The 21,054-nt window shown below is 41.1% G+C and overlaps 11 protein-coding genes across 11 annotated transcripts; 4 read left to right on the top strand and 7 right to left on the bottom strand.

The window, feature by feature from the left end:
• Nucleotides 1-3,327: 3,327 nt before the first annotated feature.
• Nucleotides 3,328-3,792, top strand: DI49_0581 (uncharacterized protein; the record flags this gene model as incomplete). Its single annotated transcript, XM_018363811.1, has 1 exon — nucleotides 3,328-3,792. One exon carries the CDS (start codon nucleotides 3,328-3,330, stop codon nucleotides 3,790-3,792), a length of 465 nt encoding a protein of 154 aa, XP_018223940.1.
• Nucleotides 3,793-3,896: 104 nt separating this feature from the next.
• Nucleotides 3,897-4,691, bottom strand: MRP20 (mitochondrial 54S ribosomal protein uL23m; the record flags this gene model as incomplete). The annotated part of the gene is made up of 1 exon (XM_018363810.1): nucleotides 3,897-4,691. The coding sequence occupies one exon, from the start codon at nucleotides 4,689-4,691 to the stop codon at nucleotides 3,897-3,899; it is 795 nt and encodes a 264-aa protein (XP_018223939.1).
• A 464-nt stretch (nucleotides 4,692-5,155) lies between these two features.
• On the top strand, nucleotides 5,156-5,671 carry RPB7 (DNA-directed RNA polymerase II subunit RPB7; the record flags this gene model as incomplete). Its single annotated transcript, XM_018363809.1, has 1 exon — nucleotides 5,156-5,671. The coding sequence occupies one exon, from the start codon at nucleotides 5,156-5,158 to the stop codon at nucleotides 5,669-5,671; it is 516 nt and encodes a 171-aa protein (XP_018223938.1).
• A 519-nt stretch (nucleotides 5,672-6,190) lies between these two features.
• DIT1 (Dit1p) lies at nucleotides 6,191-7,801 on the bottom strand (the record flags this gene model as incomplete). The annotated part of the gene is made up of 1 exon (XM_018363808.1): nucleotides 6,191-7,801. The coding sequence occupies one exon, from the start codon at nucleotides 7,799-7,801 to the stop codon at nucleotides 6,191-6,193; it is 1,611 nt and encodes a 536-aa protein (XP_018223937.1).
• Nucleotides 7,802-8,790: 989 nt separating this feature from the next.
• Nucleotides 8,791-10,260, top strand: DIT2 (putative cytochrome P450; the record flags this gene model as incomplete). Its single annotated transcript, XM_018363807.1, has 1 exon — nucleotides 8,791-10,260. One exon carries the CDS (start codon nucleotides 8,791-8,793, stop codon nucleotides 10,258-10,260), a length of 1,470 nt encoding a protein of 489 aa, XP_018223936.1.
• A 155-nt stretch (nucleotides 10,261-10,415) lies between these two features.
• On the bottom strand, nucleotides 10,416-11,438 carry URH1 (trifunctional uridine nucleosidase/nicotinamide riboside hydrolase/nicotinic acid riboside hydrolase; the record flags this gene model as incomplete). Its single annotated transcript, XM_018363806.1, has 1 exon — nucleotides 10,416-11,438. One exon carries the CDS (start codon nucleotides 11,436-11,438, stop codon nucleotides 10,416-10,418), a length of 1,023 nt encoding a protein of 340 aa, XP_018223935.1.
• A 334-nt stretch (nucleotides 11,439-11,772) lies between these two features.
• Nucleotides 11,773-12,435, bottom strand: HPT1 (hypoxanthine phosphoribosyltransferase; the record flags this gene model as incomplete). Its single annotated transcript, XM_018363805.1, has 1 exon — nucleotides 11,773-12,435. One exon carries the CDS (start codon nucleotides 12,433-12,435, stop codon nucleotides 11,773-11,775), a length of 663 nt encoding a protein of 220 aa, XP_018223934.1.
• A 683-nt stretch (nucleotides 12,436-13,118) lies between these two features.
• UTP5 (Utp5p) lies at nucleotides 13,119-15,050 on the bottom strand (the record flags this gene model as incomplete). The annotated part of the gene is made up of 1 exon (XM_018363804.1): nucleotides 13,119-15,050. The coding sequence occupies one exon, from the start codon at nucleotides 15,048-15,050 to the stop codon at nucleotides 13,119-13,121; it is 1,932 nt and encodes a 643-aa protein (XP_018223933.1).
• A 703-nt stretch (nucleotides 15,051-15,753) lies between these two features.
• NCB2 (negative cofactor 2 transcription regulator complex subunit NCB2) lies at nucleotides 15,754-16,143 on the top strand (the record flags this gene model as incomplete). The annotated part of the gene is made up of 1 exon (XM_018363803.1): nucleotides 15,754-16,143. One exon carries the CDS (start codon nucleotides 15,754-15,756, stop codon nucleotides 16,141-16,143), a length of 390 nt encoding a protein of 129 aa, XP_018223932.1.
• Nucleotides 16,144-16,331: 188 nt separating this feature from the next.
• Nucleotides 16,332-19,166, bottom strand: SXM1 (Sxm1p; the record flags this gene model as incomplete). The annotated part of the gene is made up of 1 exon (XM_018363802.1): nucleotides 16,332-19,166. One exon carries the CDS (start codon nucleotides 19,164-19,166, stop codon nucleotides 16,332-16,334), a length of 2,835 nt encoding a protein of 944 aa, XP_018223931.1.
• Nucleotides 19,167-19,505: 339 nt separating this feature from the next.
• RPT3 (proteasome regulatory particle base subunit RPT3) lies at nucleotides 19,506-20,792 on the bottom strand (the record flags this gene model as incomplete). The annotated part of the gene is made up of 1 exon (XM_018363801.1): nucleotides 19,506-20,792. One exon carries the CDS (start codon nucleotides 20,790-20,792, stop codon nucleotides 19,506-19,508), a length of 1,287 nt encoding a protein of 428 aa, XP_018223930.1.
• Between the last annotated feature and the right edge of the window lie 262 nt (nucleotides 20,793-21,054).

The raw sequence follows: 21,054 nt of genomic DNA, 5'->3' as shown, positions 1-21,054 counted from the left end.
GCCTGATGTTGGTTCATCTAAGAACACCAGTAATTTAGGTCTGGCAGCTAATTCAACACCAATAGTCAATCTTTTTCTTTGTTCAACATTTAGACCTTCACCTGCAACACCAACGACAGCGTCTGAATATTTTTCCATTTCCAAAATCTTAATAACTTCTTCCACGTATTTGTCTTTCTCTTCAATGGATACCGAGGAAGGTTGACGCAAGTAAGCGGAAAATTTTAGAGACTCTCTTACTGTAGCTGTTTTCAAATGTAAATCCTGCTGTTGACAATAACCAATCGATCTTGGGAACGATTCATCACGCAAACGACCATCGACGAAGATGTTACCTGTTATGACACCCATAGTGACTCTTTCGGCCAAACAATCTAATAAAGTTGTTTTACCTGCACCTGAAGCACCCATTAGGGCAGTCAAAGTACCTGGTTTCACCCAGCCATCAACGTTGTTCAAAATACGTCTTTCGCCGCCCTTCACAGGGACAACATAGCACAAATCACGCCAGTGGAAAATTGCTTCTGATTTGGAAAGACCCAATCCGGCATTATCTGAAGAAGTTTCGGAACCCTCAGAACTATCATCTAATAGTTTTTTTTCTGTGGTAGCAGAATCCGGAGAGCTTCCTGCACTATTTTCAACATCCTTAGGGTTCTGGTGGCCTTTTTGTAATTTGCCTTCTTTTTTCATTTGCGAGATCTTCGACTTTAAAAACACCACCATTTCACCCTTTTGCTTAGCACCTTCATTGTACTCACAAAGGAATAAATAAACGAAGAAGAAGAAAATAACGTAAGCCATACCAATACCAAACCCACGCCATTTGTGTTTATGTTCATAGTCGTAACTTTCCTTCAAGAAATCATCACCCAAAACATAATCATTACCTGGATAAGCACCAACAGCAGAACAAACGTGTTGAGTACCTGTAACGTCTTGGTAACCGGGACCGGCAGGGATATACTGAGCACAGGGGAACTTACGGTCATGAAATTCATTGATCATCAGGGACTCAAACAAGTAGGCCAACGGGTTTATATACCAGATCCAAATGGACCAACCCAGAATCTTGGTTCTGGGGATGGCAAACCCCGTGTACATGGCAAGGGCCAACAATAACATCGAAGCGGGCACCATGGCCTCTTGCAAGGTCTTGGTCAATGAACCAACACATCTAAACAGATGAGACAAAGTGAACGTGGACAGAATATTGATCAAAAAATAAAAGAAGAACACACCTCCATTTCTCTTGAAATCAACCAGGAAATAGAAGATGATGTTGAAGCAAACAGCAGTGATCAATTTGGGGGGCATTTCGGACAAAACTGACGCAAATGCGTCCGCGCTCGGATGGTACAAAGAATAAGTTCTATGCTTCTCGGTGATGGGTCTTGTCTCATAAAGACTGAAAATTTCCAAAAGACAAGAAAAGGCATTAAACAAGATGGCGAAAAACATTGCAGCACCACGGAAATAGAAAGTGGACGTGTCGTTTTTCTTCATAACTTTGTAAAACATAGAACCTAGGATGAATGCCATGACGGAATTACCGATGACCTGCCACAGAGTAATACTGATACTCTGTTTTATTCTCCAGAAATTTCTTTCCAATAAGTACTTGACTTGCATGCCGTAGTTGACCACATAGGGAGAGGAAGGGTGGGCTCTCTTTGCCTGTTTGGCGCGATGGGCATCCTGGATGATGACACGTGCTTCGTCTGTGTTTTCGGCCAGAGCGGCGTCTATTTCTTTGATCAGCTTCTTGTAGGATTCTGATTGCAGCCAGTATTCGGCCATATCTTTTGCCGTTTGAGGCACGTTGATGCCCTTTTGGATGAATTCTTTATTGATGATTCTTTCAGTAGGGCTTGTAATAGAGGTCAAGAAATCTGCAGTCGTCTGCCTTGGAGGACAAACGTACCCCATATCTTGGAAATATTTCTTTGCCTCCTTGGAGGACCCAAAATAAAGTTGGTACCCGTCGTCCAAGACACAAACCTTGTCAAAGAGATCGTACGAGTCCTGGGAACATTGGTAGATGGCCACGGTGGCGGCACTCTTACCGATGTCAGCCTGTGTTTTCAAAGCACGGATAAACTCCAGGGCAGTAGCAGAATCCAACCCCCTGGTGGCGTTATCCCAGCACTGGAACCGAGATCCGCAGATCGCGACCTCGGCAATGGACACACGCTTTCTTTCACCACCGGAAACACCTCTAACCAAATCGTTACCGACCTTGGTGTCTCTTGTGTGCGAAAGACCGTAGGTTGCCATGGCAACATCCGTCACGTGATTCGCATACGATTCTCTATCCACGCCCTTTATACGATTCTGCGGGGTTTTCAATCTTGCCACGGTAAACAGCGTTTGGTACACCGTCAAGTGGGGCAAATGGATGTCCGATTCGGCATTGTACACGACTTCCCCACGGTAGTGCTTTTTGATGTCCGAACTGGACAGCCCGTCGTAAGAGACCGTGGAGTCCTTCGCGATCTTAAACCCGTGCGAATTAGAAGAGATGGACTTTAGCAGTGTGGTACAACCAGACCCGGGCCTTCCGAGAACGACTAGCAACTCGCCCGGGTTGAGGCACCCGTCCATGGGCTTCAAGATCTGGAACGTTGCCTCCTCCTTCCTGGGCTTCAGCAACCTGAATGCTTTCGTGAGCAGCTTCGGCACGATGTTCACGAACGTAGACTGGTACGACACATCTGCAGAGTCCCCGGAGGCACTCAGGTTCTTCCACACACACCCCAGAGTGTACGGCTTGTAAAACTCCGGGTCCGAGGAGGATATGTTGGCCATATTCTGCACCCAGGCCGTACTGGAGAACTGATCGCTGTTCGGGTCTAGTTTCGCATTGTAGCCCGGGGTGTCCGGGTTGGTAAACACCGGGTTTACGCCCATCATGTCCGTAGAGAAGATGGACCGCGAGTCCGCGTTGCGGGTGTTGTGAGTGCTGGAGGAGCTATTTTGGTCGGCGTTGTTGGAGGCGGCGGAGTGCAGCATGCTGTGTGAGGTAAGCGTCCTTGCCAGCTCATGCACCCTTTCAGCAGCTTCGTTGTCGAAGCCGCGGTACGGGTGCTGCGCGATGGACTGGGCAGCGGAGCTTGTGCTCGAGGCCTGGTCCTCCACGTCTTTGATATCCGATGACATAGACTTCTATATGTGTGTATATACTTGTGCAGCTGTTATTAAGCGCTGGTAGTAGTGGTAGTAGTAGTAGTAGTAGTAGTAGTAGCGGTGTGTTTAGCAGCGGTTTAGCATGCGCCCATCAGGACAAGTGAATCTCACTGCCCCCCCGGCGACGACGGCTTCTTATATATGCTTCAGGCCCACGAGCTCCCTTTTCGATCCTTGCTGCCAAAGCGTCGGCAGCAGCAACTGCTGCCGTTCCTCTCTCATCGTTTGAGCTGCCGAACCCTGCCTTATCCCCGGCACCGTGCGTTGCAGATCCGCCCCCGAGCAGGCCCGCTCAAGGCTCTCCGCGGAACGAGCCCGCTTTCTGCCGGAGCTTCCTCCTTCCGCTCTCCGCGCCCCAGATCCGCTTGTAGGTTCCGCGGAAACGACCCTGAAAAAAACAAAAGTGGAACAATTGCGTGGTCTCGAGCCTCTGCAGTGAACAATCTCCGTTCAGGGCAGGGGAGAGGGATGATGAATGGATTGATTGATGGCATCATCTGTTTGCTTCGTTCCGTACCTCTCACTTTTGTTTGTTTTCTCGGTGCCTTTCCCGCAGCCACATGTTGCGTTTGCGTCTATTGCAAAAGTGATGTTCTTTTTCCCTAAATGCTATTTAGTTTGTTGTTGTTGTTGTTGTTGTATATATACATGTGGAAGGGTAATGGGAGAGAGACGCGGATGGAATGTGTTTTCTTTTTTTATTGCTTTTTTTAACGCAATTCCTTGTTCACGTATTGATCTAGAGCTATCAGCTTGTTTGCGCGCTGGAGCTCTGCATCGTACCGCTCACGCTTGTTGTCCATCTCTCTCTTCCAGAACCGCGGCACAAAAGGCTGGGCCACCCGCTTGTAGGGCCCTATGATCCCGCCGAAGGCGGTGCCCGGCTTGTTGGCGTCAGACCCGAGGCAGTTGAGTCTTTCCTCACGGTACTTTTCCAGGTTGTCGGGCGTTGTGCTGTCCCAGAATGGGCTCTCGCCTGCGTGAGGTTCCTCGGGCCAGATGAACGGCTCCTCCATCTCGATTGTCATCTTCTTGATCTGCGGCTCTCTGAACCGGGTCGTCTGCAGGTTCATGCGGTTGAACTTCCCGTGCAGCAGCTGCGTTGTGATGTTCATTGCTCTCAGGCCGTAGATGTGGTACAGGTAGTCCCTTAGGTCCAGCTTGTTGAACGACTTCGGGACGATGAACTTGGCCTGGTACGGGGTGTGCTTCGCGTTGGGTCTTAGCAGGATTATTCTGGCCTTGGGTAAGTAGACCTTAGTACCACCTACTTTAAAATGTTCCCTGCCTTGCTCCAATCCTGTTCTTGTCCACTCATAGATTCTCTCGCTCACTTTCATGTCTTCTTCCTTGCCGCCGCGGGCAGCATCCACTTTCTTCGACGTGCCATCCACCACTGAGGCTAGCGACCTTATTCCTACCTGCTCTTGCTTGCGACTGCCTGTCACAAATGTCTTTTGCAAAGGATAGAGCACATTTTTAGCTCCAACCGTCAATCGTGGCATTCTCGATGTAATCTGGCGTTCTCTTTTTTTGTACCTCTGTCACTGCTTGCTTCGCTGCTTGCTAACCCATAAGCATATTGTTTCAAGAGTAATATAACATCGTTTGCATTTGATTGGGAAGAAACCCCCAAGCTCTCCGTGTGACGTGATCTCGTGCAGTGTGATCTCATGCAATTTCAAGGCCATTTTTGGAAAAAACAAGAAAGATGAATGCAATTTTCAAGTATTTCAAGGAAGCCAACCGGCACAGCACATAGTCCAAACACACTTCGTCCATTTACTTCTCTAGTGCCAGGTCGAACAGGTTTGTCCGCGCCGATTCCTCCTCCAAGAATACCGTATACTTCCCCTTCCTTACCCTCCGTTCTTTCTTTCGCATTACAAGTAGCGATCAAAAAATCCCAAATAGAAATACATCCTTTCCTTTTTTCTTTTTCCTCAGTAGATAAACCCAATTGCTCACGATGTTTTTCATTAAAGACCTTTCGCTTAATATCACGCTTCATCCGTCCTTTTTTGGCCCTCGAATGAAGCAGTATCTAAAGACAAAACTACTAGAAGAAGTTGAAGGCTCATGTACAGGTAAATTCGGTTACATCCTTTGTGTACTAGACTACGATAACATAGACATCCAACGTGGGAGAATATTGCCCACCGATGGGTCAGCAGAGTTCAATGTGAAATATAGAGCCGTCGTTTTCAAACCATTCAAAGGGGAAGTGGTGGACGGCACAGTAGTATCATGTTCTCAACACGGGTTCGAAGTACAAGTAGGTCCGATGAAAGTATTCGTAACCAAGCATTTGATGCCTCAAGACTTGACATTCAATGCAGGCTCAAATCCTCCGTCGTACCAAAGTTCGGAAGATGTCATTACAATAAAAAGTAGAATTAGAGTCAAAATTGAAGGTTGTATTAGTCAAGTTAGTTCCATCCACGCAATCGGTAGTATCAAAGAAGATTACTTGGGTGCTATTTAATCATCTTTCAACTCGCAACAACCCCTCCCTCATCATCTCATTTTCATTCCAAAAAGAACCGTGCATATTATTTGCAAGTACTTTCTTTATATACGCTCTGTATTATTAGTAGTATCATTAATTACGTCAATCAAAATCCAGTATTATCTCCTTGATATTGGACGGCCACCGCCTCTTCTGTGTGGCTCAAGGTTTTCATAGCAACGTGGTACTTGACAGCCTGACTTGGATATTCACTCAAGGTAGTCGTATAAAGAAAATGAAGGAAAGAGAAAAAAAAGAAGATCATTTATATATTGATTATTAATTTTTTTAGACTAAAACATCCATTCCCACCAGGAAAATGAACTCGATGTGATACTCGATATGTTTTTAACGAATTTAAAAGCAAACGTAATACAATAAAATTTTGAATTTTTATTTTTTGGAGACAGACATAAAAATCAAATTTGAAAAAAAAATACGAACAAATAAAAGTTTGGTGAAAAAAAGAGAGACAAAACAATCTGACGCTGCCTTTTAAGAGATTTTCTTGATGACGAAATGCCCCCCTTCTCCAATGTCGAAACGGGTGTCTTTCCATTCACCGTCATACATTCCCTTCTCAAGGGCATCCTTGATGACTTTCGATTTCGTCAAAAAATATTTCTCCTTTTCATCTTCCACCTTGACGACACAATTATGCCAAGGCGTTGGAATATGTAAGAAATCTTCAAATTTAGGTTCTTCTAGGTCTTCCAATGAGCTGACAATAGAACACTGATCGTTGGAAATCACTTTGATACCGAATTTTGGTCCGCTATTAGTATGCGCATGAATAGAAATTCTTAAATGGTGTGGGAATATCAATTCTACCAAATTCGAATAAGCGTCATTTCTTTTAATCATGTTAAACGCAATTTTCGAAATAGTTTTCTTAAATTTCTTTCTTGAAAAGGTCTGAAAATGCGTCAATAAAGACAAGTCCTCCATCATAAACCGTGAAAAGCCTCTATACAGATGCAATCTTGGATGATCTTGTATGGCAATCTGCTTTTTCAAACGACCTGCGTCTGTGTCACAGCCTTTCATCAAAATTTGTCTTGACAGATCAGACTTTGAACAAATTTGAGTTCCAGTATAATGTGCCACTTCAGTATCAGAAACCCAATCCGGATTAAAAATGTCACCAGCTGCACCGCTAAAGAACAACTCATTTAACCCACAAAATCCAATAGCGTCAACGCCTGGAATGGCAACTCTTTTATATAGTTCGTGCAATTTAGTAGTATACGTGGTAACGACATCATCATCAACCCCAATACAGTCTGAAAACACATGGCCATCGCTAACAATCCAAATCTTCATACCTGGTGGATATATGTCAGCAAGGTCTTCTGTAGCTTTGATAAGTCTTTTCAAAGCAAGTTCTTCACCTTTATCAGGAACCGAGCCATACACCTTTTGTTCGTTGGACGACTTGCATGGGAAAGCTGGCAAAATACATTCAATTCTCAAATATCGATCGGTGAAGTATCTTGCTCGTTCAACAAAGTAATCACGACCACCAAAGTTCCATTGGTCATTAACGATTGTGTTTTTTAAATTTTTTGCAAAGAAATCAGCAAATAATTCATGATATTTGACTTCTTTGGCTACAATTGGATGCTCACTTAAGGATAGCCGGGATTGGTCCAAAATATGATATATGAACCAGTTATTAAACATGTTCTCATTCTCAATTGTAGTAACACAACCACGGATTTGGCATTCATCATCGCGGGTATATTCAGAAACCTTGATTGCCACTCCTAAATTATTAGTAAACTTGTTAGCTAATGAAGATGGCAAAATTCTCTCCGTTATCCTACCGCTTACTTCAGAGCCAGAACAATCCAAACCGGTAATGGTATCAACGAAAGTAGACCATTGCTCTCCGAACTTACAGTTTTGTTTCTCTTCTAAAGAGTAGAAGTCATCGTTCTTATCACTTCTACAATAGAGAGCTAGAAACTTACTATACGTGGATAAATCGGGCCCATTGTGGGGAATGATAATATCTTTCAATATTTCAGGCGAAGAGGAATAAGAAGACGTAGGTGGTGAGTCTGTCTGCTCAGGGCCTTGAGGAATTTTGTCGTTTAATGTCATTACTGCTAATATTTCTCTGACGCTTAAAGGGTTCTGGAATATAAACAGAACATAACTAGAGCATCAATTTAAAAAAAACATCACAAGGCATGAAGAAACATGTCTCAATATTTATACATGATGCTCATTATAGAATTTAATTTAGAAGAAGGAAAATTTTTTCATGATTATCTGGAAGATGAAGCACTTTTCGTAGGCTTATGACAAAAGCCAGCTGGCACAGGAAATTAAGAATTGTACAGAAAACTGTGAGGGGCTGGGCTTGAATGATGTACATTACAGTAAACCAGGAACTGGATAAAGCAAGCAGTCTTTGTTACATTCCCTTATTTGTGAGGGGTCCCTGACTCGCCTTGTTCAATTAAATTGCTCAAAAAGCATCGTACAAAGTCCAATGACTTCACCAGAAGAAAACAGACTCCGCACTTTACCCCTTAACAATTCCTCTTTGGGATCACTCTCCACCGATGTTACATAACCCTTAATGTAATTACTTTCGAGCTAATGTCATAAGGCACTAAAGGTGTTTTTTTTTCAATATTATTAAATTTCTTGGCATTTGAACCCTTTATTTATGGCCAGACGCGCATCGCGAAGAAAAGGTAAACATCAATAATTTCCCGTCGGACAACCCTATTACCAAAGGTACCTGCATTTCTTGCCATATCAAGAATACCTATTAAGTATTTTCTCCTCTTTGTTGCTTTGACGTAATTTTTGCTCGTGGTTTTCTTTCGATGATGGGCAACCGAATAATAAACATCGGTTATATTTGATAACTGGCAGTTCCTATCATTCCCCTTAAAATTTGCCCGTTCACGACGCAAAAGAAAAGAACAAAGAATTCAATTTCAAATTCTATATTAGGCAGCACTAATATTGTACCTGCTTCCCTTTCGATTTGCTTTCTCTTTACTAATTTTCCTGCTTCCGGTCTAGAGTGGAGTGTGATTGAGACATAAAAAGAGAATATAGTACATTATTAAAAAATGTCCATTTTGAAACTCATAGGATTTATTTTATTAATCATAATTTCCTACATCGCCTTCGTGGTGGTTGTTCCTCCTTTAAAATTTCCTAGAAATATACCTACCATTCCGTTCTACGTGGTGTTTTTACCCGTCATATTTCCGATGGATCAAACAGAGCTGTATGATCTTTATATCAGGGAAGCAATGGAAAAGTATGGGGCCGTTAAAATATTTTTTGGTTCACGCTGGAATATTCTCGTTTCTCGTTCCGAGTATTTAGCACAAATATTTAAGGATGAAGACATTTTTGCTAAAAGTGGTAACCAAAAAAAGATTCCATACAGCGCTCTCGCTGCCTATACGGGCGACAACGTCATTAGTGCACACGGAAAAGTTTGGAAGGACTATAGAAATGCAGTAACTAATGGGCTGCAGCATTTCGATGATGCACCCTTCTCCAAAAATGCGAAGATTTTCTGCAATTTAATCAAGAAGAGGGCTCAAAATGGAGAATCTTCAATTCAAATGGGACCTTTATCCCAAAGGTTGGCATTGGATAATATTTCTCAAGTGGCTCTTGGATTTGATTTTGCTACTTTAACAAATGATAAAAATGCTTTACATGAGCATTTAGTTCATATCAAGAAGCAAATATTTCATCCATTCTTCTTAGCTTTCCCATTCCTTGATATGCTTCCCATTCCTTCGAGAAGAAAGGCATTCAGGGACGTTGCTAGCTTCAGAGAGCTCCTTGTTAAAAGAGTCCAAGAACAATTGATCAATAACTACAAATTTGAACAAACAACTTTTGCCGCCAGTGATTTGATTCGTGCTCATAATAATGAAATTATTGACTACAAACAATTATCCGATAACATCGTCATTATCCTCGTTGCTGGCCATGAAAACCCCCAACTGCTCTTCAACACTTCGTTGTATCTTTTGGCTAAGTATTCAAACGAATGGCAGAACAGTCTCAGGCAAGAAGTAGAAAGTGTCACTGATTCGAAAGCCTTAGCGGACTTACCTTTATTGAATGCATTTCTTTTTGAGGCAGTCAGGCTATATCCTCCTTTGAGCACGATTATTAATAGATGCACTTCAAAAGTATGTGTGCTAGGAGCCGACATTGTGATACCTAAGGATGTATACGTTGGATATAACAATTTTGGAACATCACATGATCCCAAAAATTGGGGTCCAACAGCAAATGATTTCAAACCAGATCGGTGGGGCTCAGATATCGAAACTATAAGAAAAAACTGGAGACTTGCCAAGAATAGGTGCACTGTGACCGGATTTCACGGTGGTCGAAGGGCATGTTTGGGAGAAAAACTAGCACTAACAGAAATGAGAATCACTCTAGCTGAAATGTTAAGACAGCTAGAATGGACTCTTGATCCTGAATGGGAAGAAAAACTAACTCCTGCAGGACCGCTGTGTCCTTTCAATTTAAAGTTAAAATTTAAAGAGAGAGCACCAAACTAAAAAAATGAAAACAATTTTTAGAATTACATATATACCATTACATACATATTCGTGACTTTTTAGAAGGCTTTTTATTTAATTAAGGTGGAGGGAATCTCTGTTTGACTGACAGTGGGTCATAAAAGTTAGAGCTACCCGTGACAGTAAATAATTTCTTATTCAATTGTTGACATTTTGTCTGCTTTATTTAATGCCGTGAAAATCTGGTCCCAAAAGTATTGAATGTTCAAATCTAGACCGATGATTGTACCGAAATTACCATCGCTTGGATACTCTTTTTCGATAATGATTTTTCCCGAGTCTTCATTGAGTATATCGTCAATACAAGATATATCCATTCTCTTGTAATCAAATCTGATTAAAGATGATGGATCCCACTTATAAAATTCCAAGAGTGGCATCAAGGCCACTGGATCATGGACAGGTGGGCCTAATTCAAAACCTTGCGTGTCCTTGTAAGTGTGAGCGAAAAATTGAAAGAGTTCGAAAAACAATCTTCGCAAATTGGAGTTGTCCCCTTCGTTGAAGATTTCTTCATTGACCTCATGGGTAGCGATGGCTTTGTGGGTTAAATTTAGAGGTACCACTATACATTTGTTCTTTACTTCGGGGTCATGGAATATGGCATTAGCTGCGTCGGGATCAATCCACACGTTAAATTCAGCAGAAAGATTTGGATTACAATTCCCTAGACCATAAAGTCCACCACCCATAATACTGATGTATTTGATAGACTTTTTTAAGTGGGGTTTGTCTCTTAGAACCGTAGCTAATGAAGTTAGCGCACCGGTAGAAACAAATGATATTTCTCCATCGTTGGCCAATACTGCTTCTTCGATGGCTTCAATATATGTTTTATCAGTTCTGGCTTCAAAAGTTGGTTTAGGCAATAACGAGGTGCCGTCTAAACCTGATATACCGTGAATGTCAGGAGCATAATGAGGCTCTCTTCTCCAAGGCCTCTGTGCGCCTTTGTAAACTGGGATGGCATGGGCTTTGCCCATGGCAGTTAAAAGAGAGCGAGCATTATAATCTGTATTTTCAGGTGGTGCATTACCAAAACATGTGCTAATACCTAGAAGCTCAAAAGCTGGGTGAAAACAACCCAGCAGAATGGCCATAGCATCGTCGTGACCAGGATCACAGTCTAACCATATGGGTATTTTAGTAATAGTCATTTTTTTGTTTTTGTTTACTGTTATGCTTGCCTGAACAGCCCTCCTATTATTTCCAATAAAGAGAGAAACTCGTTGTCTCTTTAATATCAAGAATCTTATGGGATCTTTATTACCTGTGGAGAAAGCAATGTATGTGTCAAACAGGCCACTACACGTGGAGAACAAAAGCAAATAATACTCGGCCGAGAGGTGGCTGTCTAGGTGACAGGGAAATAAATTTCAAGAGAATTATTAATTATATATACACTATCACAGATATATGGGTTATCTATTCGGGAAAGTATCTATTGTACATGTTTTGTTATTTAGGTTACTGAAGGATACGTTTTTATCATTATTGGTGTTCTTGCTCAGGAATGAAGATGTCATTATTTTGTTCAATAGCCATTCTGGTATGGAAAACGATATCAGTGGCTTCCCATGGGTAGGCATACCATTTGTCTGGAACGGTCTTGGCTGCGAAGTAACGGTTCTCGTCATTCAACATGTCAGCAGGTAGGTCTGCCTTCTTTGGCTTTAATTTATCGTGTAGAACAAAGATTCCGAAACTAGTTTTCATTTCTGGGGACTTTTCAACATCGATACCTTTGGCCTTTGCCTGTTCAGCAGCATCCTTTTCCAATTCACTTAGAGCGTAATGAAGGGTAGTACGAGTGTCATCGACTTCATCGACGATAAGAACGTTTTTACCAACTAGGTCCAATTTACATTGTTCGTAATCGATCCATTGGGTTCTGCTAACTTTGACACCAACCTCTTCCACTTCAGCGCCTACACTGTTCAAATCTTCGTACAAAGATAAAATAATAGCAAAGATTCTGATGGTTGGTACACCGGGTTCCTTAAGGAAAGTACGTAAAATTCTTGCAGGGATGAAACCACCACCGCCGATTGCGATGATCAAATCCGGTTTGAAGTTCTTGATTTTTTCAGCGGAAACTTGACATAATTGATGTACGTTATTGTACGAAATGTATTGTTTATCGTTTGCAGACATTATTGAAACGGAACGCTTAAAATAAAGAAGAGCGGTAATATAAAAAAGTAAGATAGATTACAAGGGACTACATCGTGCTACTCCACCCAGATCAAAAATAGTGTAACGACTAGCAGGACAAATCTGCAAAAGGCGAAAAGACATAAGCTAAATTGAGCTTATCGAACAAGTTTAAATAGAAAATTGTAATCCAGCTCATCGCTACCCGATTCGGGACGAGTGCAAGGAAGAAAAAGTTTTTTTTTCCAGATTAACGCGAAAAAAAAGAAAAGAAGTCAAATCAGTAAAATAAATTAATTGTAATTAATTTTAATTTATTTTCTAGTTCTTAAAAAAGATGTGACTCGGAAAAAACACATGTAATGGCTTTTACATAGCCAAGCGGTTTTCACAGATTCCATCAGCCGTGACGTAAAGATGGATTTGCTCGATTTCTGATGGTTTGGCTTGCTGGGAGCCGACGGAATTGCCGTTTCTACTAGGCGGATATTTGGACCCTGTTCAAGAGGCCCATGTACATGCGAGGGTTTGACATATTTATGTATATCCATTGTGTGGCTATGTTCTTGTATATCTTGTTTTGTTTTACATTGCGTGATAAATTTATATAAATATGTATATATATGTGCTTAGATATTACTTTTCTATTTTATGCGTGAATGCATTGTTATGCATGACATCCTCTATTCCATTTCAACATCACTATAACCGGCTTCCTCTTCTTCGTGGTCAACCTGCTCTTCTTCTAAGCGTCCATCTTGTTTTGGAGAGACGTGTTTCTCCTCTTCGTTATCGTCGCTATCACTTTCTTCGTCTTCACTTCCATAAGATTCTTCGCCATCYTCTATAAGGCCGGCATCGTCGAGTTCTTCATTGTATTCAACGTCACTTTCATCGTCATCAACAACTGTTTCTGACGAGTAGACATCGCTCGTTTCGTAACTCAAACTCTTGAATTTATTTACAGTGCAATCCAGTCTGGCATCCAGTGCTAGCAGTCTTGGTAACAAATCGGAACGCCTTTTCAATGTGGAATGCAACGAAGACAGAGTAGACATAAGGTTTGGAATGGAAACCAAATAGCCACCGTGTATGATCAAACACCATTTGACCCAAACATTCAGTGGTCCTTGACGGTGAGTTTGTCTTGCAATTCTCTCGGCTAACCTTTCCAATAGAATGACAGCCAGGGCTGGTTGTAGTCGAAAAATCGTATCCCTAATGACTCTTTCGTCACGGTTATTGAGTACGGTCTCCAAGAGCGAATGATCGTTTGACTGTAATGCTTGTGACAGGATGACCGTGACTGTACCTGTTGTAGTCGCGGTCTTGAGATTGGAAGTTTTCGAGTTGTTCTTTTTCCCGTTGAGCCTTGCAATGGTKCCCGATTCCAGCTTATCACCAAAAGATTCGGTTAGTAGTTCGTTTGTCCCTGGGGATTTGGGTTGGTCTTGTTCCAAAGACGTCATTTCTCTTTCCCAACTCTTAATAGCATCATTAACGTGCTTAAAGTTATCACCTGAAGTGACTCTTGCATTACCTTCCACATAGTTTGTGGCTGCAGCGAGATCTTTGCCATGTAAATCACGGTCGGCGGATTTATTTTTGATATTCAAACCTAAAGTTATCTCAACGGTGTATTCATTAGGCAGCTCTTTCCATTGCAAGTTTTTGAAAAATGGCATTGTAGCGTTTTGTAACCACGAAACGTTCAATAGGTCTTTATTTATGAAGGCATTATAAATCGGAACCTTTTTGCTATCTTTACTAGCGATCTGGACCTTCTTGGTAGATTTCTTAGACTTGTTACCTCTTTTCTTTGTTGAATTTGAAATTAATGGATCGACAAAGATCTCTAGATTACCATCTTCAGTGGTGACTACAATAGAGTCTGCTTGACCAGAATGGGATACTTCTCTGATATCTGCTTCAGCCACCAGAACACATTTGGTCATACCAGAGTGGATGTCGTATACATTCAAAAATCTGTCGTTTTCTGCACCAGATATGAAATAATCACTGGTTATATTCCTCAATATGGAAACTGGGGATACATGACCTGGGAATGTCGTTACCACTTTTTTCTCTTTGATATCAATCAAGGAAATGGAATGAGATGCCACCAAGAGTTGCGTAGCTGAATTGGCTGCGGGAACAATGGCCAATCTACTCAATTGGACACAGTCGTTTATTTTAAAATGCTGTAATAATTTGAATTGTAAAAGATCGAACTGGTAAAACATGTCGTTGGAGTCAATGCACCACAGCTGGTCGCCCATCAAATCTAGATCTTTAATCTCATACGAATTTCCCGTAGTGAATTTATAAGTGACCTCGTTCGCCAATACGGAATACAGCCAGATTTCACCGTTATTCATACCCAGTATAATAGCCACAGTGTCTGAAGAGGCCAAAGTCACCCACTTCAAGCACGTAACTTTCAATTTAGAGTCGTCCAAATACAGGAAGTTTTCGTTCCATACAGTGTCGATTCCGGAGGAAGTAGCTCTTTGAGTGGGCTGCACACCAACACGTTGCTTATCCAAAGCTACAGTGACATAGCACAGATATTGACCGGACGGGTCGTAAGCGGAATGTACAATAGGGGAGTCCATCGATAATGAATTTTTACAACGCCGAGTCTTTTCTACTTGCCTGCCAAACCAATCAGTACTCTAGCTATCCTACAAACATATTTCCATACATATATCCAAAACTGCTAAATTTTTCACCTCATCGCTTCACCTGCGAAAAGACGATGGAAAAAGAAAAAAAAAAATAAAATTTTTTTTTCAAGAAGCTCATCCCCGTGGTAAGTGACGCCAGAAAACTAAGGGGAACGTTCAAGTGGACCAGGAAGAGACTACTACAAGGGCAATACTTCCGGATATACAGCATATCCGAGCTGCGCCACTGCTAGTAAGTAAGCGCGACTGTCATTTTCGAATGGATTCCCACTCTCTTATCCCTTACTATGTCCCAACACGCACAGTACTTCCACCACTTCAAAGCACCCACCTGGCTGCCCTTCTCTCTCTCCTATATAAACAGCAGCGCATTTGGCCGCGCTTTTCGCCTTCCGGCCGTTGCCGTTTTCCGTCGTACAAAGTTACCAGTATACTATAGGCAAGAAGGCTCATAGTGGGTTCACTGATACAATAGCGTAATTGAGTAATTGATGGCTGGGGACTCCGATAACGTGTCGCTTCCCAAGGGTATGTGCGTTTAATTTGCTTTTGCAAAACCGAATTGTGGCGTATTGCGATGCTGTTTTACTAACATGGAGACGAATTATTGCCCTTAGCGACCGTACAAAAGATGATATCTGAAATACTGGACCAAGACTTGATGTTCACCAAGGACGCGAGAGAAATAATCATTAATTCCGGGATAGAGTTTATTATGATTCTGTCCTCGATGGCTTCCGAAATGGCGGATAACGAGGCCAAGAAAACAATAGCGCCCGAGCACGTGATCAAGGCCCTGGAAGAACTGGAATATGATGAGTTTATACCGTTTTTAGAGGAGATTCTGCTGAACTTCAAGGGCTCCCAAAAGGTTAAAGAGACTAGGGACTCGAAATTCAAGAAGTCGGGTCTTTCGGAAGAGGAGTTGCTACGACAACAAGAGGAGTTGTTTAGACAATCGAGGTCGAGACTACATCAGAATAGCGTGTCGGATCCGGTCAAATCGGAGGATTCTTCATGAAATGAAAACGTTTAAACAGATGATACCATGTACGAGAGAGAATAGACGCCACGAGAAAAAGTTTAGCGCGCATGCATGTATGTAATGAAGAAAAAATTCAAAATAAAAAAAAAATCAACTTTTATATTTGTATATTAGAGTATAAACTAATATCCTTACTTCAAAAAACTATACTGAAGTATTTTTTCTTAGTTCTGAGAAACAAACTCTAAGATTACCTCCAGCGAGTCTCTCTTAGATTCGTCCAGGTAGTTTATAGTTTTTTCATATTTACTGGCGTCCTCATTTTGTAGATTCTTAAAAAATGCATGTACTTCCTGGAAAACATTGATTTGGTCCAATACGGTCTCCTTCATATCGTCATCACATTCAATGAAGTATTCTTCTTCCTCCTCTGGAGTCAAATCGCCTTCCAAGGACTTGCCCTCGGTGACAGCATCACGATTTCTTATGGCCTTAGGTAATGATAGTGTCAGGTCAACCAACTTGTTTGTCAAATTACTTAAGAGCGGGCTGACGCTATTTGGAATTTCAGGTAACTTCAAAAGGGTCAAAATTACCAAGACCTGTAATTTAATAGTGAAGACACTGTAAAAGTTCTCGTTAAACCAGTTGCTGAAAAAATTTATCGTGAACCCTTCGGTTTCCATGATTTGTAAGGTTTCTATTGGTTTGGCAAACAAATTGGCCAGACCCAATTTAACAATGCATTTAGAATCCAATCCAAGCTCATCGTTGGTGGATACTTTGATAGCTTTACTGAATAGTGGGATATCTCTCATAGATAATGCAAAATACATTAAGATTTGCATAACATGTTCAATATCGTAATCAACTTCACTTTCCATTTTAACGGATAAAATTTCCAACAAAGGTTGTACATAAGTTTGATCTTGTGGGAAACCCGTCATAACAATGGTTTCGAAGAATATACTGTATGCTTCAAAGTAGTCCATAGCGTAAGTTTGGAAAGAATCCAATATGTCGTGCATCAATTCCCATATTGAAGGTGAGATTTGGTTATAAAGTAAGTGAGATGAAATTGTCAAGGCGTCTAGTAAATCGACGGCTTCAGTAATAAAAGAAATTTGTGCATGAAGGACAACAAATTTAACCACAGGTGCCAAAGGTTCGATTAGTGAAACCTTGTTCATCGACATGACCATAGTAGTCATTGTTTGTAATAGCCCACTAGCCTGAATTTCTTGTTCTTGATCGCTTGCGCTGTATGTCTCTGATGAGTTTTCGACCAAAGCTTGGGCAATACGTAGAAATTGTTCTACTAAATTGGATGCTAAATCCTTAGCAAATGGAGACAGTTCATCAGAAAATCTTTCCACCAATGCCTCCATGACTTCAGATAAGATATCGATTTCAAAGATTTTGGACAATTTCAGTAACTTTTCCATCATTCCCGGAACATGTGCAGAGACGGCTGGGTGAATTTGGGGATTAGATACAATCAAACACTTAATAGCGTCCGCAGCTTCAATTTGAACTGGTAAGACATTACTGTTTAGGAAATTAGTATATGTTAGTTCAAACAATTGAGACAAGACGCTCATGTCTTTGAATTCCTCTGAGTATAGTGCTATAGTTTCCAAACTTCTCGCGACTAAAAACATGTATTTATCCTGGGATAACAATGGGATAATGAAGTGGTTAAAAATATTTTCCAAAATAGTAGGTTCGTCAATAAACGAAAACAAGTTAGACAATGCTCTCAAAGCACCCTCTTCTTTGAAGGCCATGGTCAAATCGTCATTATTGGCACTGAATCTGGTGAAAACGTCATTGATAAACGGTAGGATACTATTCAACTTCTCAGGGCGTTTAGAACCAATTAGGAATATGAAATCTGCTGAAGCAGCATCTGGTGTAGAGCCTTCTCTGTTAATATCGAAATAACGTCTGGTATATTCTTCTTGGTCATCTTCTAATAATTCGATGGATTGTTCATTAGCACACAAACATGGGAAGATAACGTTTTCAAAAATAATTTGTAAGTGAGGCTCGATCAAAGGGTAAAGCTGATCAATTGTAACACATTTTTCCAAAAATGAAATCAAGAAGTATAATGAAGAATCTGATAACCATAAGGAATTGTTACCCCAAGCTTCAATGTCTTTGAAATATTCTCGAAGGATCGTAGGAACAATTGTGTCAAAGATGTAGTCAACGAATTCCTTGGTAATTGCCTTTGTGACTTTGTTGTACCTCTGCAGGAATCTGTTCAAATTACCGAACCCCCATTTGTTGACTTTGACTCTCTTGTCTAGGGACCTGTCTGCGGGATCTAGTTCCATTACTTCTGCCGGGAATGGTTTGGAACACAAATACAAATGTAATTGCACCCATGACATAATTCTTTCAGGTTGACTGAAGTATTGCGGTAAGTTATTCAAACAGGCATATTTGAATGATTTCAAAATCAAGTATAATATTTCGTTAGATCTGTAATCTGTTTGACTACAAAAAGTAGAGGCTATCCCTTCCACAACGGGGAAAAGTTCTTCGATAACGGAGTCTATATACTCTCTTGATCCAACCATATCCCATCTATGAGCTTTACAAACCTGAAATAAAAGCAATAACCCAGGGTAGATGTATAATGCATCCCCACTCGATAACAGATTTTTAATAATAGGTGCCAGATCCCAGTCTTCTTGACCAACAAGAATCCCATTTATAGTTTCAGTCAAGACGGGTCTAATGTGATTATTTTCACAGTTCTTGACTAAAGTCTGAATCAAGTTTTCCTTTATAGAAAGCTTCTCGTCAGGTTTAATGCCGTCTTCTCTCTTAGTATCCCATGATCTGTGAATCTTATTCTTCAAGTAGATAGCAGAAGATAGACGAACGTTTAATGCAAAATTCTCATCGGACACGATATTCAGCAAAAAGGAGGTGAAACCAGGTTGTTTTTGGAACTCAAATAGCTGCTGTTCGGCTTGCTTGATGACCTTGGCGTCAGCAACCATAGTCTGCTCAATGCAGCTCAAAATTTCCTGTTCTTGTAACATTTCTTTAGGTCTATGGGTTATGTCGTCCGCAGGTGCAAAATCTGAGTGTTTCAGAAATAGCTTAAAATAGTAGGTTCTGCACTGGAGTAGACAGCTAGAATGTCGCTTTCCTATTTTATTAGGAAGATTGTTTATTAATACTCATCTGACCATCTCTCTTGGAAAGAAAAATCACTGTTGTGAAAAAAAAAAAAGTGAAAAACTTGGCTGCGGCGTCCGATCGCGCGGAATTGCTATAAGAACGTGATAATGGGATTGTATTTGTTTTATTTTGTGATGTCTAGAATAGAAAATGTACATATTAATTTATGTAGACTTACATTTAAGTGTATACTGTTATCATTTGTAGAAGTCGAACTTGTCCACGGTATTATCAGTCTTGACTTGGGTGGCGTAAGCTTCTTCCAAATCGCTTTGTAGAATGACGTATCTATTTTTCCTGACGGCTCTCAAACCAGCTTCTTGCATGATGGCTGCAATGACAGCACCTGATAGAGAGTCATTACGAATAATTAGCGAGTCTAGGTCCGCTTCTGGGGCAAGTGACATCTTACTGGCAATAGTACCGAAAATTAAACGACGTTCACGTCTATCACGAAGCGAGGGAAATTCAATCTTTCTATCTAATCTACCTGGTCTCAGCAAAGCTGGATCTAGTGTGTCTGCTCTGTTTGTGGCCATGATAACTTTAACGTTTGTGGATTGGTCGAACCCATCCATTTGTGTCAATAGTTCAATCAAAATACGCTGTACTTCACGATCAGAACCGGTTTGAGCATCAAAACGTTTTGTGGCAATGGAATCCACTTCATCTATGAATATAATGGATGGGGCATTCTCCCTGGCGAGTCTAAAAACATCACGAACCATTCTCGGACCCTCACCAAGATATTTATGAACGAATTCGGAGCCATTAACCCTAATGAATGCAGCTTTTGTACTATTGGCGACGGCTTTAACAAGCATCGTCTTACCGGTACCTGGTGGACCATACAATAGAACACCTCTTGGAGGGTCAATACCGATTTGTTCATATAAATCTGCTTGAACTAATGGCAGTTCTACAGCTTCTCTGATTTCTTGCTTTTGCATATCTAACCCACCAACATCTGCATAACTGACATCTGGTTTTTCACTTTCACCCATAACAGATATACTGGAATCTGAGTCTGGAGGCAGAATGTCGACCAACGCGTTTGAATGACGGTGTAATGCCACAGACATGGAAGGCTTTAATAGTTCACGGTCTAAAGTGGACAGTATTCTTACGACATAACTCATTCCTGTGGTACTGGAAACGATACCTGTATTTTGATCAATAGGTTCCAAAAATTGCCCAATAACTAGAGGAACGGACTGAATTCTCTTTACCTCTTCTTGGGCTCTTTTCAATTCACGTTTCAAGTGGCGCTGTTCATCCTTAATATAGTCTTCCTGCAAAGTCAGCAATTCATACTCCTTCTCTAGTTTCTTCAACTTAAAATATATATCAGAATTCACATTAGATAGGGCGCTGTTATTATTGGCTGTGCCATTAAGTTGAGCCAACAACGATCCATACGATTTGATGGTTGGCTTCTCTTCCACRGTCTTTTCAGCGGATGTCACAATACCTAGTTCCTCCATTCTCTTTGCGATCTTTTTAATTTATATGTGGTTAATATTCGCTCAATTTCCTCTTTACGTATGTTCTGAGTAAATAAATAAGGAGAACCGCTGGCTGTAAAACTGGTGATCTGGGTCGTCTTGCTCTACACATTCATTGGCTTTACCTCTTTATTGTAGATTCATTCATTTTGCCACCTTCCTTTAAGGAAAAATGGAAAAAGGGCATATCACGTGGTACGAAATACCAATTTATTGTAGACGATTGAGTACAATAATCATA

This window comes from Saccharomyces eubayanus, chromosome II (assembly GCF_001298625.1).
Source record: "Saccharomyces eubayanus strain FM1318 chromosome II, whole genome shotgun sequence".
NCBI classification, from domain to species: Eukaryota; Fungi; Ascomycota; class Saccharomycetes; order Saccharomycetales; family Saccharomycetaceae; genus Saccharomyces; species Saccharomyces eubayanus.
This window is presented reverse-complemented; position numbering and strand designations above follow the sequence as displayed.